Here is a 23,741-nt window from a genome sequence, read left to right on the forward strand (position 1 = left end):
CCCAAGGCTGTTGAGAGAAATAAGGGAAAGCTAGTGAAGATGTTGACTAACATTTTTCAATGCTTCCTGGCTGCAAGCATGGTGCAAAAGAACTAGAGAGCAGTGAGACAGACTGACAAATGGCAGGCCAATCAGCCAAATTCTGGTCTGTTGTTGGGAAAATAATACCACTTGGAAAAGCTCAGATTAATCAAGGGCAGTCAGCATGCATTGATAAGAAAGATTGTGTCTAAGTTGAATTTTTGTTGGTAAATGTAGAAGAAATGTCAATTGAAGTAGTGTGTTTAGTGTAAACTCAGTGGACTTCAGCAAAGCTTTTGTAAGGGTCCCACTTACCAGTCTGGTCAGAAAGCTTAAAAACACATGGGATCCAAGTGCAGGCGACAAGTGGGATTCAGAGTTGGCCCAGTGGCTGGAAGCAAAGTATTATGGTGACAAGAAAGCTGTTTCAGTTGGATCCTCAACTGAGTGGATAGCTTTTTCAGAACATTTCTCCATTCTGTAAACTTCCAATATTCTGATAAGTGTAAAGTTTGTGATAGGATTATTGCAAGCTTTATTACTGAAACTGTCATCATGCCAGAAATGTGCTTGCCAACAAACTAAATACTTGTGCTAAGAAAATAAGTATTGAAGCTCAAAACTTGTTTAATAAAGGATTGCTCTTTTGTTCTGATTATCAGTTCCAGGAAAGCAGTTGATGAGAGTGAATGTGAAGTTCTGGAACGCAGGAAAACTCGCTGTATCTGGGTGAGTGGAAGGAAAGGCCTAACTGAGAGAGATGTTGCTGTCCTCATTGTGGAAGAGGCCAGGAATCTCCTTCAACAAGATCTGGCTTCAATGGGTATTGAATGGGCCCCCAACCAGTTGCTAACTGTGGTACAGCAAGAACCTCCCCTGGCAGCTGCTGTATCTGAGAATGGTCCGGAGTATGGTGATGCTGCATCCTTAAATCCAAATTCAGTGGGATCTGGGAAAAGCCATGGAGTTACAGATATTTCAGTCACTGACTCATTGGAACATATTGCCACCAAGACTGAAGCATGTTATGACAAGAATGCAGAAAACCTGAATTCTAATTACATTAGGGAATCTGCTAACAAGCAACCATCAAATGGCCTTCCTGAGGAAAATATCTTTCTCTCAGTTGATGGGCATTGTAAGACGAATGTGGAGAGTTTGAATTCGTCAAAAGTTGGGCAACGTTTTGTCAATGATATGCAAGTTGTAAAAAATGTTATCAATGCAAATAATTCCTTTTTGGTGGCTAATGACAAGAAACGTGTTGGTGATGGTAAAAATGAGAAGAATGTTGGAGAAAATACAGCTCAAACTTTGCACCACATTCAGACTGAGAGCAATGCCATTGATGCTGTAAATCACAAAATACACAGGAATCCAGTAACTGTTGGTGAGGAAAATAATATAAACGGCCGAAACGTTGTTGAAGACAAGTCCTCTGTGATGTGTTCTGTCACAGGAGTGTTTGATGAGAGCTTTCAGTTGGATTCACAGATTGAAAAGATCATAGAGCAAGCTGCTGCCACTGCATTGCCGATTTGTGAAGGTCAGCAAGGAACTGACAAGACTAACCTAGCCGGCAAATTCAAGTCCAGAATAGAAAGCGGTGAGAGCTCAGTTATTGTTGGAACTAGTGCAAAGCAATCCAGCGGTAACACTTCAAATGGAAATGAGACATCGAAACATAAGCCTGCAGTAAGTGAGAAAATACCTCAGGGAGGACATTTTAGTTCTTCTGATCATCAGGTACAGAGCTCTGGAAAAAGAGAGTTTTCCAACTTAATTAAATCCATAATAGGATCACCTAATAGTCTTCCAGCTCCTTCATCTGAAACGGGTCCATCTTCATTGAAAGCCAATGACTTGTCTTTAACTGATACCCAGCTGCAGAATTTCATGCTGGATTATAAAACACCAGCTTCTATTGAAGAAAGTGTCTCAACTGTTCCAGTTCAAAAATTGAATAGCGTACTGGATATTCCAAGTTGCAATGGTGGAGCGCTCCGGTTACAAGAGCTTTTTGTTCATTCCAGTACTGATTATGAGACCAACCTGAACATTAGTGATAGTTTATTTGATAGTTTTACGGACGTTTCCTCCAATGATGATATGCACACACAGGTATTTACACCTGGCCAGCAACCACTGCCTAAAACAGATATGATCCTGGAAAACCAGCCTTCTCGTAGTCTGGTAATAGAAGATGAAATACGTCAGGATCAGAATGACGTGCAGAAAATTGTTGCTGAAGGTCCTGAGAAAAATTTACCTTGGAGTGAGTTGTCCTTTAATTTGTCTGATTTTAGAGATTCCTACCAAAATGGCAATTCTGTCACTGGTTTCCTGGGGGAGTTAAGCATGTACAATCTGGACAATGATACATCTGACATTGCTGACGATTTAAGATTACAAGAACAGGAGAAGCTGAATAGTCAAATAGAAAGTGGCAACCCATACCAAGGCATATTAACTAATGGGTTACCTGACTGTGTGGTAAAAAATAAGGTGACTGAGAACAGGAAATCGATGCAGTCACACCCACCACTTGATCGAAGTCCAGAGGTAAATGAGCTACAAAATCAATTGTCAACTCCTTTGGATCAGAAATATCCAAATTTAAATGGACAAACCGATGATCAGGAGAAAGACCACTGTCTGAGAAATCTCTCGGAAATTGATGGTTTTCCAAACAATGCAACACAAACATCTGAAACTCGAAATCCACAGCATGTGCTGGTGTTATGTCAAACAGAGAAGACCGCGAGTAAGGCCTCACTAAATCGGAGCCAGAAAACAAATATAAGTAACCAATCATCACTTTTAGAAATGGAAAAGCTGCCTGAATCCAGACCAGACAGTCGAAATGAAATTCCTCCAACACCACCCAATAAACCTGCGACTCCTAGAATCAAACCCACTTTGACTGCGGTGACTGCTGAAAAGTGCCAAAAACAATCTCTACCATTAACAACTCCTGTTTGCTCTTTTCGTCATTCTGACTTTGGGAGAGAAGAAGCGGGAAGTCCCCGATCACATCATGTTGAATGTAGTCCTGTGATGGATGTTAATGGTGATGCTGATGGCTCTTTTGTAGGGGAAGGGTTTTCACTTCAGCTTTCACAAGACCATTTATCGCCATCGCCCAACTCTTGCAGTGCAGAAACATTCACCATTATTGATGTGGCGAGTAGCCGAGCCCTGTTCCAGACATTTATGAAGGAGTGGAAAATGAAACCAAGATTCTCACTCACGGCTGCTTGTGAGAAAAAGCCACATGTTTTGTCACCCAGCTCCGAGATAGGTGGCAGGTTTAAGCAAGGTGTGTAATTTGATGTGTATTTATTAAACATAGCGATCTATGCAGCAACAAACTGCACTTGATGGTTAAAAAAATGAAAGAACTGCACTTGCTGTAAATCAGAAGCAGAAATTGCTGGAAAAGCTTAGCAGGTTTGGCAGCATCTGTGGAGAGAAATCAGAGTTAATGTTTCATGTCGAGTCACTCTTCCTCAGAGTTCTAACTTCTCTTCACAGATGTTGCCAGACCTGAGAAGCGTTTCCAGCAATTTTTGTTTTTGCTCTTTGCCAAAATGTCACATCTTGTAAATTTTTACTTCAAAGTCAGTATTTCCTGCACAGGTATTGCCTATACAGAAATTTTCCAACCTCTCTTCTGCATGATGAGGAAAATCTACTTTCTCTAAATGGAAAGAGAAGTTTGAATGTAACTTATTTCTGTTCCCAACTGCTAATGAATACTTCAAATCTGCCTCAATAGGATATCTTATTGCCAACAAAAAAATGACAGTGTTCACTTCTCTCAACAATCATTTTAGTCAAATTAATGCTGACTTATGCTCAGTTTTTTTATTTTGTTGTGATTCCATGCCCACTGGACCCAGAATGAGAGAGGTCAAGCTTATTTGCATTAAGATCTACACCACTTGTAGAGAACTCTCCTACATCGCTCTAATGCATTGCTTTTGGACCCAATTTTTTTCTAGACTTGTATGAAACCCCCATACCATCTAGCTCACTTAACATTTTTGTAAAAAATCAACTTGCTAAAATCAGAAATCCTTGTACAAATGCCTTGTTTTATTTTTGATGGGTGGGGAGAGCATTCAAGTTTTCTGAAGTGGTTGAATGTCACTGGTAAAATATGTACCACTCATAGCTGCAAATGCCTTCTTTACTTCGTCAGTCAAACAACTTGATGTTGTCAGTGTCCTTCCATCGACATAAGATGATGGGCATGTAGCCAACTAAATTGGTAGGAACTTCCTATGTACCAAGCAAAGAGACATTTTGTCTGTGTTTAGTTGATGGCTATTTGGGTGAGTAAATTTGCATCAAGCATTTGCATTTGAACATTGTGTACAATACATTCCTAGAAAGGAATTCATTTTTCTGTATGCTGAATGCAGAGAAACCAAATTGTTAGTGTGTGAAAAGAGGCCGTTTGACCCATTGTGTCTGCACAATCAATATGTGGAATTTTAATTTCATTTTAATGACTATATTTGTTTTCTAGACAAGACTGCTGTAAAGGTTCAGACCAAAACAAATGGATTTGAAGTGAGCAGCCACAAAGGCCTTGTTGTAGTAGGTTTGTGCGTGTCATGGGGAGGAAAGGATGCTTACTACATCTCATTGCAGGAGACTCAGGAAATTACTGGTAAGAAAATGGCTTAAATAATAGAATTTAGGACAATCTAAATTATACTGGGAAATCTTTGCCCTGGATTGATTTGTTCAGATCACTCTACTCTCTCTACCAGCAATCAAATATCTTAACCTAGTCAGCCTGAGAATCCAGCTTTATCTATAATTCACTTTGTTGTTCTTCAGCTACATACACGTAAATCTAGAAATAATGAAGCTGCAGTTCCTGTTAAACTCCTAAATGTACTTTGGTGCATCTTACTATGTTAACCACATTGTACAATCAGCAATGATCATATTGAATGGTGGAACAGGCTTGAAGGGCCAATTGGCCTACTCCTGCTCCTATTTTCTATGTTTGTATAATCCTATTTGTTACTGTTATACACCAACCTCCACCATGGAATAGTTAAATTGATTGCACATTCGTAATTTTATTTTGTATATATCTTTAAAAGTATTTTTTATTTCTTTTAAAAGGTGATTTAAGTGACAGTTTGGCTCCTCCACCTCTAGACCCTGAACTGTCAGTGAAAGAAAGGCTTCTTCACGTACGTTCTTGTTTGCAGCAAGATACAACGGCTGATGCACCGCGCTCTATTATTACTTATGACTTCAAGCAACACTACAAAACTCTCGTTGAGGCTTGCAACATCTCCATGGAAGGCGTCTACGAAGATCCAAAGGTTTTACTTAACGTTTACTGCAATTCTGAGTCAGTTAGAAAGGAACTCACTTCCACTTCAGATCTGAAGTGTCACTTTGAGAACGGAAATGAATTACATGTTTATTTTCTCCTTCAGGTAGCATGTTGGCTGCTGGATCCTGGCTCCAAAGAGAGAACGCTTCATAACATGGTGACCAATTTTCTCCCCCAGCAGCTTTCATTACTGGAAGGTGTGAGCACCAGCCATGGCGTTCAGAGTCTAGGGCTGGGTGTAAACATTGACATCTCTGGGCGGACCAGAGCCTCCATAGAGTCAGTACTGGTCTATGATATAATGAATCAACTTCATTTGCTGCTTAAGAAAGAAAGTCTGCAAGGTAAGCAGGAGATCCTGTGATATGATATGGAACAGGACTGAATCATATCTTAAGAAATAGAGGTTAAATTGTTTAATAGCTTTTTATTGGACAAATATTCATATTTGGCTTATATTCTGTTTTTAAAATTGCATTGCTGAACCATCCAAATTTGGGAAATGGTTATAATCAATGGCAGTTAATTGAGATACTCATTAAAGGAGACTTCAACAGAACATAGGTAAGAATAGGCATGTGTGGAACTTAATACATAAAAGTGAAAGGTGATGCATTTTAGTAGAGGGATTAATGAAATCAATATATATTTGATGCCATAATTCTAAAGATGATGGAGGGAAAGAGGGGTCTGGGAATTTGTACACATATTTCTTTGAAGGTGGCATGCCATACTGAGAAAGTAGCTAGAGGTATATATAGAGAGATTCTTGTGAACCTTCTCTAGGAAGACCGTAACTAGTTAAGCTAGAACCCATGTGCTAGTTAGAATAGAAACTGGAGAAATGATGAATTGAACAGTGGCTGGAAAGCTAGTGTAGGAGGAAGGGCATCATATTCCTGAGGCATTGGGATTGGTTCTGAGGGAGATGGAACTTGGCAGTATGTGACTGAAAAAGACTGAGATAAATATTGCAGGGAGATTTGCTCTTGGGACAGTTTAAACAAGATTGTCAGTGGGTTTGTAACCTGAGTGGAGATTCAGATAGGGCAAATTCAATAAACTGTTCCAAAACCTGCAGAGTAATCCTGTTGGATTGGTGACCAGTTTGAGCTAACAATACTATACAATTGTATAGTGCCTTTAATGTAATGAAACATCCCAAAATACATCACAGTATCTTTATAAAATGTATGTCATTGAATCATCTAAGAGAATATTACATTAGATTACCAAAATGTTAGTCTTTCAGGGAGATTTTGAGGAGGTTTTTTTGCATATTTTTTATTGAAAAAGATTTTGAATCTTTTATAAACTTAGTATAAAATAGTATGACAATCTTATAGTATAATAACAATAAACGAACTACTACTCTACTTCACAAACAAATTAGAGAAAAAAATCCTATCCATACTGCAATTCAATAAATAATTAAATAAAATAAACTAAATTAAATTAGATTGAACTGAGTTAAATTACAGCACTCAGCGCAACCCCACCAAAGCTCCCCAACACCGGGAGCATTAATTGGCATACCCATATTTATTCGGGATTCTCCCTCTCAGGGGCCCCTGGCCTGCCAGGCACAGCTCTCGCAGCTGCACAAAGGCCCTAACTAATATAGCGGACAAGTCTGTAGTCCCAAAAGGGCTGCCAAGTCCTATAACAAAGTTCTGTTTTCTGATGCACTATACTCCTAAGGAAGTCTTGGGGGATATGTTCCATAATTAACCTATGCCATCCCAAAAGTAAGGAGTGTTGTAAAGAGCAAATTGAGGTGGAGTGTGTAGAAAGGAAATTTCAGAGCTTTTGACTGAGGAAGCTGAGAACCTGCAATAGAATAAGACAGGCAAAGCCCCAGGAATAAAAACCTTTGTGCTAATTTAGGAGAATTCTCTTGTGAAGTACCTCAACTGTGGTGTTAAATTTTCTAACGTGTAATTTTCTTTGTTTTGTTGCAGACATATTTTGGAATGTTGAAATGAAGACTCAGTATTGCTTGGCCTTGCTGGAGATGAATGGAATAGGATTCAGTACAGCTGAATGTGAGAACCAGAAATATTTAATGCAAACTAAGCTAGCTTTCATAGAGGCGCAGGTTTACCAACTGGTAGGCCACAGCTTCTCCCTGACCAGTCCAGATGATATTGCTGAGGTAAGATTGTAATATGCACCTGCAATAATGTTGAGGAATATGTAGAGTTTTTATGAAGAGAATTAAGTGAGGGTATAAGAGTTCATTTGCCCTTACATCGGCGAAGATGTCACTTGAGTTGACTTTGAATTTGTCCTATGTCCATTTCAGTGCAATGTTTGAATTGCAGTTGCTGTTGGGACTAAGTTCAGACCCTGATATTGGTAGTGTTTTTGGTAGAATTTAGACTTAATATTGGGTTGAAATATAAATGTATCAATGTCTGATTGAAACGTAAAGTACGTGCACTAACAGTTCATACCATCCACCAAGCTTTGGTCCAACATTTTATAAAATTAGGATTTTATGTGTAATTTATATACAGCCAATAGATTTCAGTGCACCAATTATTTTAATGTAATCTTCATTGACGTTACAGTTCAGTACGAATACTTGTAAAATAATCAATGGTGTGAAATGGTATTCAGAAAGCAACCTGGTTCTAAACTTGTTTGTAAGAGCACAAGGAAAAATAGCTGGAGTTGACCACGTGGCCTATCAAGGTCAAAACATGTGGCCCTGGAAAAGCACAGCAGGTTAAACAGCATCTGAGGAGCAGGAGAGTATTCCTGATGAAGGGCTTATGTTCGAAACGTCGACTCTCCTGCTCCTCTGATGCTGCCTAACCTTCTATGCTTTTCCAGCGCCACACATTTTGACTGATCTCCAGCATCTACAGTTCTCACTTTGTCCACGTGGCCTATCAAGTCTGCCTCATCATTCACCCCATTTTCCATCTCACTCCCCATTTCCTTTGATTCCATGAAAAGGCAAACTTTATCTATTCCAGTCCTAATGTTTCTCAGACTCAGCAATTTAATTCCTGTTGCAGGTTCTATTTTTGGAGCTCAAACTTCCTCCCAATGGGGATACTCATATGAATGGCAAGAAGACACTTGGATCCACAAGGAGGGCAGCAGTGACAGGAGGGCGTAGCAGGCTGGCCAAACAATTCAGCACAAATAAAGCAAGTGACTGGTTTTTGTGCAAATCTTTGTACTTTCTTAATTGATAGAAAAATAAAAGTAAGTTGTTGGGAATTACAGTTTAGAAATGGGAATGGACTATACATTTCAGTATTTGTTTAGAAGGTAATTTATGAGTGAGCAATGGAAGTGAAGTGAGATATGTATCTATGTATTATGGATTATGAGGAAGATTACACAGTGAAACATGAAAGATTAATAGATGTCCTGCTAAGAGTTGGAATAAATTATGAAGACATGAGACATTTGAGGAATCTTTATTGGCAACAACAAACAGCAATGAGAGTTAGTGAGTTAAAACAAGTAGCTATCATAGGAGTAATATGGTATGTTACATCACACAGGCTTTTTAATATGTAAATTGAATTTATTCCTGAATTATTACTCATGATAACAAAGATCCATAAAAATTGATAAACAACTTAAAGTATACAGTACAAGATGCTTACGCAGAAGGTAAACCAGACTTCAGGATATCTGTTGAAGGTAAATAAGTAATATCAGCAAGTTAAGGTTAAATGCAAAGAAAAGAATCATAAATTTGTTTGTATGAAAAATATGAAAATTAAACAAGCAAATTAAAAGCAAGAAATCAAGCAAAGAATAGTAATTCAAGAATTCCAGAGCAATAATCAACAAAGGACCATAGTCATCTCTCTCCATTCGAGAAAGAAATAATAAATTATCAGTAGGTTGAGGGAAACATCTCCATAAACATAGGGTAAGGTGAAGAGGTAGGTCTCCGTGAACTGTTGTTGTACAGGACTGAACCTATATTATTGGCTTTATTTTGCACCACACTCTTAGTGAATTGAGCTAACTGCGGACTTTTGGGTTTGGTACAGTACAGAAAGAATATGTGGAAATATTTTTAGGCTCCATTCACTAATACAAAAGTCTATAAACCAGCGTGGAGTAGCACAATAATGCCAAGAGAAATTGCATGTTTATCTCATCCGAGACGATCACATAGAGTCATAGAGATGTACAGCACAGAAACAGACCCTTTGGTCCAACTCAACCATGCCGACCAGATATCCTAAACTAAGTAAGTATTGGCAAAACCCTATTACATATGGAATGGAGACCACTGTTTAGAGTAACTTGAGGTATTTTTGAGATAATGCATGTTTGTGTCTTGCATGTCAATTGTGCACTATTTTTGTAGTGCTTTTGATAACTTATGCCTATTTTACGAATTTGTCTTTTATATATCTGATCGGTCATTTATTATTCCATTCAATGTTTTAGGAAGTATTGGAGAAATTGAAGCCACTTCATCCTTTGCCAGGCTTAATCTTGGAATGGAGGAGAATTACTAATGCAATGTCCAAAGTAGTGTTCCCTCTGCAGCGCGAAAAACACCTACATCCTCAGCTGGGAATGGAGAGGATCTACTCTATCTCTCACACGCACAGTGCTACAGGTAAATGCTGATTTCACTGTGTCCTGTATCAAAGCAAACGATACATATTGTACAATTCAGTGAGTCTTGACACAGAATCTGCATCAATAAATGCTCTCTATTACATTGATCTGTTCTTCAATGGAGTGGAAATGCAACCCATCAGACCATAAGACATAGGAGCAGGAATTAGGCCATTCAGCCCATCGAGTCTGCTCTGTCATTCAATCCCATTCTTCCAATTTCTCCCTGTAAGCCTTGATCCCCTTTATAATCAAGAACCTATCTATCTTAGTTTTAAACATACTCAATGACCTGGTCTCCACAGGTTTCTGTGGCGGTGAATTCCATACATTCACCACTCTCTGGCTGAAGAAATTTCTTCTTCTCTCTGTTCTAAAAGGTTTTCCCTTTACTCTAAGGCTGTGCCTTCGGGTCCTACCAATGGAAACATCTTCCCAATGCCCACTCTGTCCAGGCCATTCAGTAATCTGTACATTTCAATTAGAGACCCCCTCATTCTTCTAAACTCCATTGAGTATAAACCCAGAATCCTCAAACATTCCTCATAGGTTAAGCAGTTCGCTCCTGGGGCCATTCTGTGAATTTCCTCTGAACACGCTCCAGGACCAGTACCGCCTTCCTGAGATATGGGACTCAAAACTGAGCACAATACAGAGGAACCTCGATTATCCGGCATTTGATTATCCAAATTTCAAATTATCTAGCAAGATCGCAAATTCCTAATGCTTGGTTAAACTGTGTTACCCGAACATTCGATTATCCGAACAATATACTCCTTACCCGCGTCATTCAGATGATCAAGGTTCCTCTGTACACCAAATGTGGCCTGACCAGAGCGTTATAGAGCCACAAAAGTAAATCCCTGCTTTTATATTTGTCTTCTCAAAATAAATGCCAACATTGCATTTGCCTTCCTAACTACTAATTCAACCTGCAAGTTTACCTTGAAGAATTCTGAACTAGGACTCACAGGTCTCTTCGCACTTCAGATTTCTGAATTTTCTCCCCATTTAGAAAATAGTCTATGCCTCTATTCTTCCTGGAGAAAGTGAGGTCTGCAGATGCTGGAGATCAGAGCTGAAAATGTGTTGCTGGAAAAGCGCAGCAGGTCAGGCAGCATCCAAGGAACAGGAGAATCTTCAGGAATTCCTGAAGAAGGGCTTATGCCCGAAACGTCGATTCTCCTGTTCCTTGGATGCTGCCTGACCTGCGCTTTGCCAGCAACACATTTTCAGCCTCTATTCTTCCTACCAAGTGACATGACCTCTCACTTTCCCACATTGTACTCCATCTGCCACTGCTTTGCCCACTCTCCTAATCTGTCCAAATCCTTCTGCAGCCTCCCTGCTGCCTCAATGCTACCTGTCTCCTACCCTATCTTTGTATTATCTGCAAACTTAGCCAGAGTGCACTCAGTTCTTTCATATAGATCGTTAATGTATAAAGTGAGAAGTTGTGGTTCCAACACTGAGCCTTGCAGAACACCACTTGTCACCTGGCTGTCATCCTGAGAAAGCCCATTTTATTCCCCCCTACTGACTCTGCTTTCTGTCAGACAGCCAAGTTTCTATCCATGCTGGCACCTTGCCTCCAACACCATGGGTTCTTATCTTAACTCAGTGGCCTGTTGTGTGGCACCTTGTCAAAGGCCTTCATGAAGTCTAGGTAGATAACATGCATTGATTCTGTTTGGTCTAATTTGCTTGTTACTTCTTCAAAGAATTCTAGCAGATTTGTCAGGCATGACCTCCCCTTGATGAAAGCATGCTGACTCTGCTCTGTTTTAGCATACACTTCCAAGTATTCAGAAATCTTATCATTCACGATGGATTCCAGGATCTTACCCACGACCAGGGTTCTGTAATTTCCTGTCTTCTGCTTTACCCCCTTTTTAAACAGGGGTGTCACGTTAGCGATTTTCCAGTCTTCTAAGACCTTCCCTGATTCTAATGATTCTTGAAAGATTACCTTTTCAGCTATCTCCCTTAGAACTCTGGGGAGTAGACCATCTGGTCCGGGTGATTTATCCACATTCAGGCCATTCAGGTTTTCTAGCACCGTCTCCTTGGTGATAGCTACCGTACCCAGCTCTGCCCCTTCACTCTTTTGAATTTTTCAGATATTACTTGTGTCTTCCCCAGTGAAGACTGACACAAAGTAATTATTCAGTTCCTCAGCCATTTCCTTATTCCTCATTACTATCTCTCTAGTATCATTTTCCAGCGACCCAATGTCCACTTTGGCCTCTCTTTTGCTCTTTATATATCTAAAGAAACCCTTACAGTCTTCCTTTATATTACTGGCTAGCTTACTCTCATATTTAATCTTCTCCCTCCTTATTTCTTTTTTTTGTTGTTCTCTGTTGTTCTTTGTAAGCTTCCCAATCCTCTTGTTTCCCACTGTTCTTCACTAATTTATACGCTTTCTCTTTTGCTTTTATGCTGTCCCTGACTTCCCCAGTCAGCCATGGTTGCCTCATACTCCTCGTACCATGCTTCATTTTCCTTAAGTATGAATCGCTGCTGTGTCTCCTGAATTACTCCCAGAAATTCCTGCCTTTGCTGTTCCACTGTCTTTCCTGATAGGCTCCTCTCCCAGTCAATTCTACCTATCTCCTCCCACGTGCCTCCGTAGTTGCCTTTATTCAGCTGAAATACTGTTACCTCTGATTTTATCTTCTGTCTCTCAAATTGCAGAGTAATTTCAATCATATTATGATCACTGCTTCCTTAGGGTTCCTTCACCTTAAGCTCCCTTATCAAGTCTGCCTCATTACACAACACTAAGTCCAGTATTGCCTGTTCCCTACTGGGCTCCATCACAAGCTGCTCCAAAAAGCCATCTCGTGGATATTCCACAAATTTCTTTCTTTGCGAGCCACTACCAACCTGATTTTCCCAGTCCACCTGCGTATTGAAATCCCCCATGATCACTGTGACTTTGCTTTTCCTACACTGCTTTTCCTACGCATCTTTTCTATCTCCTGGTGTACCTTGTGCCCCAGCTCCTGCCTGCTATTTGGAGGCTTATACACGACTCCAAATATGTTCTTTTTTACCTTTTGCGGTTCCTCAATTCTACCCACACAGATTCTACACCATTGGACCCTACTTTGTTTCTTAGTATTGATTTCATTTCATTTATTACAAATGGGGCAACCACCCCTCTGCCCACCTGCCTATCTTTTCGATAGGATGTATACCCTTGTATATTCAGCTCCCAATCCTGCTCCCCTAGTAGCAACGTCTCCATGATGCCCACCACGCCATACCTGCTAATTTCGATCTGAGCACAAGCTCCTTCACCTTATTCTTTATACTGTGTGCATTCAGATATAACACCTTCAGTCCTGTATTAACTGTCCCTCTTCTCACTGACATTCGTTTGTCTAGTGTACTTGAAGTTTTATTTCCCCCACCCTCCCATTTAATTTAAACTCCTGTCTACAACCCTGGCTTTGTAATTCACTAGGACTCTGGTCCCAGCTTGGTTCAGATGAAGACTGTGCCATCGGAACAGATGCCTTTTTTCCCCAGTACTGGTGCCAATGTCCCATGAATTCGAACCCATTTTTCCCACACCAGTCTTTGAGCCACGCATTTACCTGCTTAATCTTATTGATCTTCAGGAAAGTTTTGAATCCTCTGTAAAATGGACAATGCATATGATTCTGCAAACCTAATTTTAAACAATGAGATGCCACCATTTTACATTCTATACTTTCCCAGGTGGTTCAACAAAACTTCCTGATTTCATCATTTTGAGTAAAGAGCAGAAAAAAAAGGACAAAGCAACACAATATGACTAGACATGCAGTTTTACTGCATTGCAAATGAAATGGAAATCTGGCTAAAGTGTTGGTTGTGTTTCTTCACTTCAGTGAGACTTCTGCAGCAATGTAATTGGGCTTTCTGCAAAAAAAAGCAAGAATAATGTATTTATCCTGAACAGAATGTACCATAATTACATGATTTATCAGAGGATTTCACAAACATTCTTTTGGAATTGATTCTCATTTTAATGAATGAAACATAATGGAAGGTTTTGTGATACTGGCTTTCCTTTTGAATGTTTTCATATGACCTTGATCCTACTCTCCAAAAGCACATCTCTTATTTGATTAGGTCGGATCAGCTTTATGGAGCCAAACCTGCAAAACGTGCCAAAGGATTTTGAAATTGAAATGCCAACAATGATCAGACAGAGCCCCCCCTTTCAGGGGACAAACAAATCAGCTGATTCAACACGATTCAGGTACCTCCTCCAAATGAAATCCTCACACAGCTCACCTTCCATGAGGCAAAATAGTGATTTGTTCTTTAGTTGGTGCTTTGTGATTTTCTTATATCTTTGGATCATCCGTCTGGAACCAAGATCGTTTACTTAAATGCCTGTTTACTTATCACTATAATTTCAAAGTGAAAGTATAGAAGAGATATTTATTTCTGTATAGCTATAGATAGAGATTATATATGATAGAGAACTTTGATCTAGAGCCTTCCTTATCTAGCTACATGTAAACATATACATAATATAAAATTTGTAATTTTAAAAGTGCATATTTATATTGATGGTACTCTGCTTGTTTTACTTTCCTGTATCATGTGTTACAGTTCACTTATTTTGTTTTTCTCTTGCTTGGTTCTCAAATCTTTATAACATTTTCTCAACTTTTGCTCCTTTCTTAACTACTGTCTCTGTGGCTGTCATAAAGGTTTACAATATATTTCACCATTGCACAGATTATGTCTTACAATCAATATCCAAGGCAACACCATCACATTAGTTTGTCCTGTCTGACTGCCTGCACAAACAGAACAGAGGTGGCATTACAATGGTATACAATTGAAAGGGAGTTTTCAATATTTACTCAAGAGACCATGAAGTTTCATGGCATCAGATCAAATATGCAAAGGAAGCCTGCTGACTACCGTGGACTGTTTTCCCTTGGCTGATCAATCAGTACACTTCCATGTTGAACACTACTTGGAAGAAGTATCGAGGGCAATAAATGCAGAGAATGGATTCTGGCTCGAGTCTTCAATGACCATCAGCAGGGTTTGCTCAGCAGCACTGGTACTCATTGAGCTGGTCTGGTCCTAAAAGATATTGTTGCTAGACTGGACCTGTGGCAGACGGTGAGGGAACTAATTACAGGGAAAAACATTCTTGATTTCATCATCACCAATCTGTCTTCCTGCCACAAATACATTTGTTGGTGACAGGAGTGACCACCATACAGTCCTTATAAAGACAGTTCTGTATTCACATTCAGGATATGTTGTATTGTGTGACACTTACTACTGTGCAAAATGGGATAAATTTTGAACTGTTATGAAGATGTAGGCATACTCTACTTTTAAAAGAGTTAAAAGTTAGCAAAAACTACCTGTTCTGAAAAAAGATACAATGTAATGTGCTCCATCTACTGGGGTATCTAGGTAGCTGGTTGCTTGGAAACGACAAAACAGATTCGAAATAGGCCAATAAGTTTAAATTACCAAACTCCAATCCAGTTTGAATTGAGAATATTGACCATCTTAAAAGCCAATGACACAATTGGATGCTTTGGGGGGGGTATAAGGCAGGGGAAAATTGAACAGTTGGGAGGAGAACTGCCAAGCGCCAGCATGTAATGACTGTCTGGAAAATAGGTGTCAGTAACCTGTGAAGCAGAAGCCCCCAAAAAGAAGAAACAAAGACAGGAATACAGAGAAAACTGAAAGCTGCCTGGTTTTGAGATAAGAAGTTTTGTTCTGGAGTTTTATCTGACTAATATTATAGAAGGCAAGGTAAATGATAGGTTAGAGAGGAGTTGTAAATAGTTGTTAGTTAATTATTCTCTGTTCTACTTTAAGAAATAAAATTGTTAATTTTTACTTTAACTTCTTGGCCCCTCGAATTTTCACAGATTACTGCACGGGATAAATCTTTTCTGTGTTGCTGGTTTACAGTAAGCAGGAGAGTTTACCCTGTGTCATATCAGAACAGGTCTAACAATTGAAGACTGGGCATCCATGAGGTACTGTAAGCCAACAGTATCAGCCAGTGTTGAATGGTTTTTATTATTCATTCTTGAGATGTGGATGTCACTGCCTGGGCTAACATTTATCGCCCATCCCTTGTTGCCTTTGAAAAGGTGGTGGTGAGTTGTCTCCTTGAACTGCTGCAGGCCATTTATTGTAGGGAGACCCACTGATGTGCAGTAGTAGCTGTGTGTACCGTTTACAAAAAGCACTGCAAAATCCATCAAAGCTTCTTAGTACCTTCCAAACCCATAACTGCTACCATTTAAAAGGGTAAGGGCAGCAGATTCATGGGAACACCACCACCTGCAAGTTCCCTTATGTCAGTCACCGTTCTGTCTTGGAAATATATCACTACATTCATAAACATCCAATGCAAGATGCATTGAAGAAATTGACCGAGGCCTCTTAGACAGCACCTTCTATATTCACAACTACTTCCATCTCAAAGGACAGGGGCAGCAAACACCACCACCTGCAAGTTCCTTTCCAAGCCACTCGCCATCCTGACTGGGAAATAAATCACCTTTCCTTCAGTGTCACTTGGTCAAAATCTTGGAAGGACTTCATCCTTCCCCAAAACCCCCACCCACCCCAACAGCCTTTGTGGATTTACCTATACTGCATGTTCAAGAAAGTGGCTCGTTATCAAGTGCAGCTCAAGATATTTAATAAATGCTGGGTCAGTCAGTGATGCCCACAGCTCACAAAGTAATTAAAAACATGTTCAACGTCTTAGTCAGATACCTGGGAAGTAAGTTGCAGAATGTTAACAATTTTGAATTTAATGACCGAGGCAGAAAGAAATGATGTGGGACCACTAGTAGATGGAGTTGAGTCAGGTTTCAGTTCAGAAGCACCATTTCATAACAGTAGATGGGCAGGTTAGTTTGTAGCAATTTATAGACTTTAATTTTGTCATTAGTAAAAATCTCCAGGTTGTGAGAACTGAAGGGAGCTTTTCTTAAATTTTATTTGGTTAACCAAACTGCAAAAATAAAACTTTACAATCTGTCAAGCCAGATTTCAGTGTGTGATTTGACTTGTCTGGTACTACCATCATTTGGGTTCATAAAATAACCCAAAACAAATTAGCCTTTATCTTGTGCTTGAGGTTGTTTCCTGCTCATTATTGTTCCCATGCTTTTGTTTACCATTTTGCAATCTTTCTTAACTTCCAAGGATAATATGCTTTATTTAAAAAAATGAAAGAACTGCAGATGCTGGAAATCTGGAACAAAAACAGAAATTGCTGGAACATCTCAGCAGAATTGGCAGCATCTGTGGAGTGTGTGTTTTATATCTATGTGTGCTAGCAAATCTTGGGCATTTCAAACATACTTTTAAAATTGACTGATGAACTAAATATCTGTGTTAAACCTAATTACTAGCTTTTCAATGGTGCAATCTTGACTTTTACAATTGACCTGATCTTTATAATTGCCCTTGGCTTTACCACTGGTTTTTTAACTCATTGTGAAATTATACTGTAGGTAGCTGTATTGCAGGAGAACCTGGAAAATGCAATGCTTTTAAATTCTGCCTCATATATTTATGTTTTAGGAAGAGGCGGGTCCGTGGTTTTATGGCATCTTCTCGGCAGGCTATGATGGGTGATGGAAAAAGTGAGAAAGAGCTGCCATTTGTAGTTAGCATAAGACATGCTTTTGTTCCATTTTCAGGTAAATTATATCTTTTAAAATAAATAATCAAATGTTACTTGTGCTATTAACATCCTTAACAAAAAGAACTGGATGTTTAAAAAACTGTTTAAAAAAAGATGTTTAAAAACTGTTTCAGATGTACCAGTATAAGTCCTCAATGAAATAGTCATCTACACAGATCTTTGAATTCCAGTTCATGAAAAAACTGCTTTTACACTCTATGTCAATTCAACAAGCAGTTTTAATGTGCAAATGTACATTTTACTTGTTGAGTTGCTTCTACCAGTTTAGTTTTCTCAATTAAAAAATAAAACCCATTCTAATTGTAAGGCAAAAGCTATTTTTCTCATTTCAGGAAGTGCTGTAGAAACTCAGCAGTTCTGGGAGCATCTGTGGAGAGCCAGAGATCATTAATGATTTGAGCTCAATCTGAGTCATCTTTCCTCAATCCATGCTGGCTGGCTGTTATAGCTCTGCACTCTTTTTAGATGAATTATTTATGAATTATTACAAGCTGAGCTAGATTTTTTTTTTCTTTTAAAGGTGGCCTCATTTTGGCAGCAGATTACTCCCAGTTGGAGCTACGAATTCTGGCTCATCTTTCCAAGGATAGGAGCCTTATTCAAGTTCTAAATAGTGGGGAAGATGTGTTCAAGAGCATTGCTGCAGAGTGGAAAATGGTAGATCCAGCAGCAGTGAATGATAGACTGAGACAACAGGCCAAGCAGGTCAGTTGAAGTTTGAAGTAGCTGGGTGTATTATCTGACAACATGAAATCTCCAGCTGAAAACGAAAAAAATTCATCTTCTATTAAGTGTAATATAGAGTGAGTTTCAATAATGTCATGTTCTTGTGAACATTCTGGGCAGAACTGGCAATATGAACATTTTTTTTTAAATTGCTTTAGAAGATATTGCTCTACATGCTCCTTCTGGCTCTATAATCATACCAAGATAATCTTGTTGCTTAAAACTAAACAAATATAAATTAGTTTTAACTTGCAAAATCTCAATGTGTTGTATTATCAAACATCAAAGAGATAATTTCTTGGGATGGAAGCTGGCACTTTTTGCATCAACTATGAGCCCCTGTCACATACCCTTCATTTAAAAGTCAATTAATTTATTGTTCAACGAAGTATCAAGTCAGGATAGCAACATGAGTTCATATAGTTTTAAAAGTAAACTATATTAAACGACTCTTGTTATGGCACACACAACTCCTGTCTCTTCATACATGTTTGATCAGCTGCTGAGTTTTTCCAGGTTCTGCTGTGTTCTTATTTCAGATTTGCAGCATCCGTTTTCTGCTTTGGTAACAAATTGAAAACATAAAATGCTGGAGATCTCAGTGGTCAGGCAGCATCCATGGGGAGAGAGAGCAAGCTAATGTTTTGAGTCTAGATAACTTCTTCAGAACTGATGTGAAATGTGCAGGGGGCGGCATTTATGCTACAGAAAGGGTGCTGATGGTGCAGATTAAGTGATAATAATATGAGACGAGCAGGACAATGGTGTGTCTAACTGTCAAACTGGAAAGAACAGATGGTCCCACTGGTGTGGGGGGAAGGAAGAGAGAACATGGTGACAGCGAATGCAGCCAGTAAAGCTAAAAGAAAGGGAAGGAATGGGAGCGGATTCACGATCTGAAGGTGCTGAACTCAATATTAAGTCTGGAAGGTTGTAAAGTGCTTAGTTTGAAGATGAGATGTTGTTGCTCCAGTTTGCACTATGATACATTGGAGTATTGCAGCTGAGGACAGATAAGTGGGCATCCAAGCAGGACGCTGTGTTAAAATGAACACTATGGGAAGGTCAGGGTCATGTAACAAACCCAGGTTTGTTTTCAGAAATCAAATGACCAGAATTCCACAGATCAGTGTCTCTGACAAATGCGGCGCAATTGGCATGCAACACAGTTATCACTTCTGCCGTATTGTGTGTGCTCAGCAAGTTCTTCCTGTTGAACAGAGAAAGTCTGAAGTCAACCTACCACAGTCTTTGTCTCTTTTTTAGTATTTTCTAATCAACCTGCTCAGCAATGTTATTACACACTTCTGGACTTGTGTGGCACTTGAACCAAGGCCTCCTGGCTCAGAGGTAGGGACCATTGCACTACAAGATCTTTTTTGTCAGCTATTCACGGGAAGTGATTGTGATAGTGAGCAGCTGGTGCTTGTTGATATAATGTTTTAAAATAGTAACATGAGGTCCTTCTGTTGCAATGGTAGTGTCCCAACCTCTGAATCAGGAGGCCTTCGTTCAACTCCAACCTGCTCCAGAGGTATGTAATAATATCTTCGAATAGGTTGTTTAGAGAAAAAAAGTAAAATGGTAACATATCAGTCACTGGTGCAATTGGTGAGCACGTGCACATGTTGATTGAAGTTTTGGTGGCTTCAGACCATCTGGACCCTTATGGTACCGTAGTAGTCTCCTGTCTCTGAGCCAGGTGGTCTGAATTTAAATCCTGTTTGCTTCAGAGGTGTGTAAGAACATCACTGAACTGGTTGATTAGAAAATTAAAAATAGAAAGAGCTGGGTTCAAGTCCTACCTGCCTAAGATTCATTGTAACGTGTCTGAACAAATTGATTTTTAAAAAAACAGGATTCCTAAGGGTACTTGTAACGCATTGGTTGTGCTGCTGCCTCTAAACCAAGAGATCTTTATTATATTAAATGATAAGGAGAAAAAACTTTTAGTGTTACCAAGGTAGAGGACTTTGCCCAGGAATGGTATACAAGGAATTTAATAGGATACTGGATGAGATAAATGTTGATACTCAATGTGGGCAGGTCCAATAGTCTACATCCTATGTTGCTGAGGGAATGAGAGGGTTAACACTAGAGATGCAGACCTGAATCTTTCAGTTCTTCTGAGATAGTCTGTTCTGGAGCATTCTAGATATATCCATGCGCAAAAGAGGAGAGAGACGTCAACCTGGTGATTCTAGCCCAGTCACTTTAATGTTAGGTATGGGTTGTGGGGGCAAAGCTTTTAGAAACAGTAAATTGGAAAAATGTTAGTGTCTACTTTGACAAGTGTAGACTAGAAAAGGCGAGCTGGGAATGGATTTAAGGGTAATTCATCTTTGACTAACTTGATTGAGAATTTTGATGAGATTAAAGTTTCATGTCTAAATATTTAAAAGATGTTTGATACTGTACCACATATTAGGCCTGTTGGCAAAATTGAAGGCCATTGGATTTAAAGGGCTGTGGCAGTACTGTTGCAAATTTAACCAAGACAACGGAAAACTGTGCTGTAATGGATGACAGTGTTTTTAGGACTGAAAGAAAGCACACAATGGAGTTAACAAGGTATAGTACTAGGGCCAGTTCTTTTTATTTAAATATACATAATACTGCTTTGAACTCTGGGGTACAAGGTGTAATTTTGAAATTTGGAAATACTTGGATACAAAAGTTGGAAGTGTGGAAAACCCAGAACAGTAATAGCAGAGGACAGATCTGGTGGAATGGGTGGGCACATGTCACTGAAATTCAATACAAAAGTGTTGGAAGAAATAATGAGGAAAGACTATGCAGGCTAAATGCAATTTTAAAGGGTACACAAATAAGAGTATACACAAATCTTTCAATATAGCATGATAGGTTAACAAAGTATTTGGGTAACATGACTTCATAAATAAGGCACAGTGAACCAAATAAAGGAAGTTATGCTGAATTACATATAAAATGGCTGGAAGTATTCTAACCAATTATGGGCACTGCATTTATCGGAGAATTTGAAGGTTTTGGAGAGAGTTGTTATGAAGTTGAAGGTGTGTACTGTACCTTTAAGAGAGAGTGAAAGCTGGCAAGCACCTGTCAGGCACAAAGTGTACTGGACAATTTGAAGATGTTACATTTGGGCTGTAACTTAGATATTGAGTTGTTTTCACAGCAGTTCAAATTTAACCAATCAGTTTAAATTATGCCCCAAGATACTAAAACCCAATTGAATTTGAATTTTACTGTTCTAACATTGAACCAATGAGACAATCCGATATTTTGGGGTACAAAAAGCAGGCAGTTTGGACAGTTAGCCAGAGAAAGAGCACCTTCTGCCATTGTCAGACAGACTGCTCAAAAACTCTCTAAAAAGGTACCTTTTCAACTGAAAAATCTGTGCAGCAGAAAACTGAAGATGACCCAAAGAGATCTACAAACTGAGGATCAACACTGTTGTCTGGTTTTTGAAAATTGATTTGCTGAGAATTTAATATGGTCTATATCAGATCAGGTAGATACAAATCTTTAAGACAAAGGAGGCTAAGAGTTGTAAATAAGTGTTGCTTAGTGTTCACTTTTAGAGTTAAAGAATAAAATTGATTTTTTTTAAATTAATTAGTGGAATTTGGGTAGTTCTCTGTCATTCATGGCGAGGTGAGCTTTTCTGTGTGTTTGGTTTAATTAGCAGAAGGGTTAGTTCCTATAAGTCAGATATGGAAAGGAGAGTGCTCCGGTCTACGGATGCTGTCTCGGTCAGTACTCTCTATCACTTGTTAGGAAGTCATGTTTCGAAGGACATTGAGCGGCTATGCAGAATCTGAACTCGGGAATTGGGGGTGGAGATCTTATCAGAGGTGTGGGAGGATATTTGGGAGAACATAAGGAAAATTTTGATCTGTAACAGGAGACAGGCTATGCAACTGAAGGTACTCCACAGGGCTCATCTGGCACTGGGGCGGCTTGCGAAACTTTTAGACAAGAGTGTCCACAATGTGCCCCAAATGTAACACAGATATTGGTACTCTTACTAATTGCTTGTGGTCATGCCGCAAGCTTCGTAGGTATTGGGATGCCATAGCGAATATTTTGGAAGATGTTTTGGGAATTGAGGTTAAATTGGATCTGGTGTCCCTCCTCTTGGGTCTTCCATATCACCCCAGTTTGGACGTGCATGGGAAGAAACTGTTTAATATTCTTTCATTCTGTGCAAGGAAGAACATTCTAATGAGCTGAGTATCGGAGAATCCCCCGGGACGTTTGGGCTGGCGTAGATTAGTTATGGAGCACATCCCCCTGGACCTCCTTAGAGTGTAGTGCACCGGAAAACAGAACAGCTTTATAGGACTCTCTGAATTATATAGATGCAGACTTGTCAGCTATATTTATCAGAGCCTTTGTGTAGTCATCAGGGCTATGTCTGGCAGTCTGTGGGCCCCTGGGGGGAAGAATCCTGAACAAATACTGGTTTGCTTACTAATGCTCCCGGTGGTGGGACCTTTAGTGGAATTGTGCTGAGTGCAGTAACTTAACTGAATATAACTTAAGATGCCTTGGTATAACTCGGTTTAATTTAGTTTTTTTCTCTTAGTTATTTATTGAATTGTAGTTTTTGTATGTTTTTTTTCTCTCTCTTTCCCCTCAGTGGTTGGTGGAGTAGAGTAGTAGTTTGTTTTCTGTTATTGTCATTATATTATAAAGTTGTTATACTATTTTGTATTGATTTTGTAAAAAAACTTAAAATCTTTTTTTCTCAATTAAAAATATTTACAAAAGAAAATTAGCAGAAGGGTTTAACCCGTGTTGTAACAGAGTACAGGAGAGATTTATTAGAATTATTCCAGGGATGTGGGAATGCAGTTACACAGGCTGGAGCAGATGGAATTGTTCTTACAGTGGAGAGAGGCCGAAGGATTTTTACAAAAGTGCTTAAAATAATTTAAACAGAGCAAATAAAGAGAAGCTATTATCAGTGGTTTAATTGCGATAACTAGAGGGTTAAGAAAGAGAACCAGGTGTTAACATAAAAAGCTGTTTTTACATGAGGAGTGGTTAGGATTTGGAAGGCACTGCTTAATGAGATTTAACAATAGATTAAAAAGGGAATTAAATAAATTACATAGGTTCAAAAATTGCAGGAATGTGGGGAAAGAGTGGGGCTAAATAGATTCCTCTTCAAAAAGGCCAGTATACACTTGATGGATTGAAAGGCTTTTTTTCTGTTGCAGTTCCATGGTTCATTATTTCTCTGGAGCAGATCAGTAGGATTTAGAATCAATTACTTATGATCAAAAAGCTGCTCTAGTTTAGTATATGCATCTGGAA

At 39.1% G+C, this 23,741-nt stretch overlaps 1 protein-coding gene across 2 annotated transcripts in view; it reads left to right on the plus strand.

Annotated features, from left to right (window-relative positions):
* Positions 1–23,741, plus strand: part of polq (polymerase (DNA directed), theta) — an 89,796-nt gene that overhangs the window by 52,808 nt on the left and 13,247 nt on the right. Inside the window, exons 18-27 of one of the 2 annotated variants that reach the window (XM_087992733.1) lie at positions 684–3,340; positions 4,556–4,699; positions 5,167–5,372; positions 5,490–5,730; positions 7,348–7,541; positions 8,413–8,551; positions 9,822–9,992; positions 14,120–14,249; positions 17,585–17,703; positions 18,229–18,413. In XM_087992733.1, coding sequence (XP_087848859.1) covers positions 684–3,340; positions 4,556–4,699; positions 5,167–5,372; positions 5,490–5,730; positions 7,348–7,541; positions 8,413–8,551; positions 9,822–9,992; positions 14,120–14,249; positions 17,585–17,703; positions 18,229–18,413 — 4,186 coding nt within the window. Of the gene's footprint in view, positions 1–683; positions 3,341–4,555; positions 4,700–5,166; positions 5,373–5,489; positions 5,731–7,347; positions 7,542–8,412; positions 8,552–9,821; positions 9,993–14,119; positions 14,250–17,584; positions 17,704–18,228; positions 18,414–23,741 lie in introns of those variants that run through there. The other variant, XR_015758850.1, reaches the window with a different exon arrangement.

The sequence above is a fragment of the Chiloscyllium plagiosum genome, unplaced genomic scaffold, assembly GCF_037043375.1.
Source record: "Chiloscyllium plagiosum isolate Xiang-an unplaced genomic scaffold, Cpla_swu_hap1 HiC_scaffold_12, whole genome shotgun sequence".
NCBI lineage: Eukaryota > Metazoa > Chordata > Chondrichthyes > Orectolobiformes > Hemiscylliidae > Chiloscyllium > Chiloscyllium plagiosum.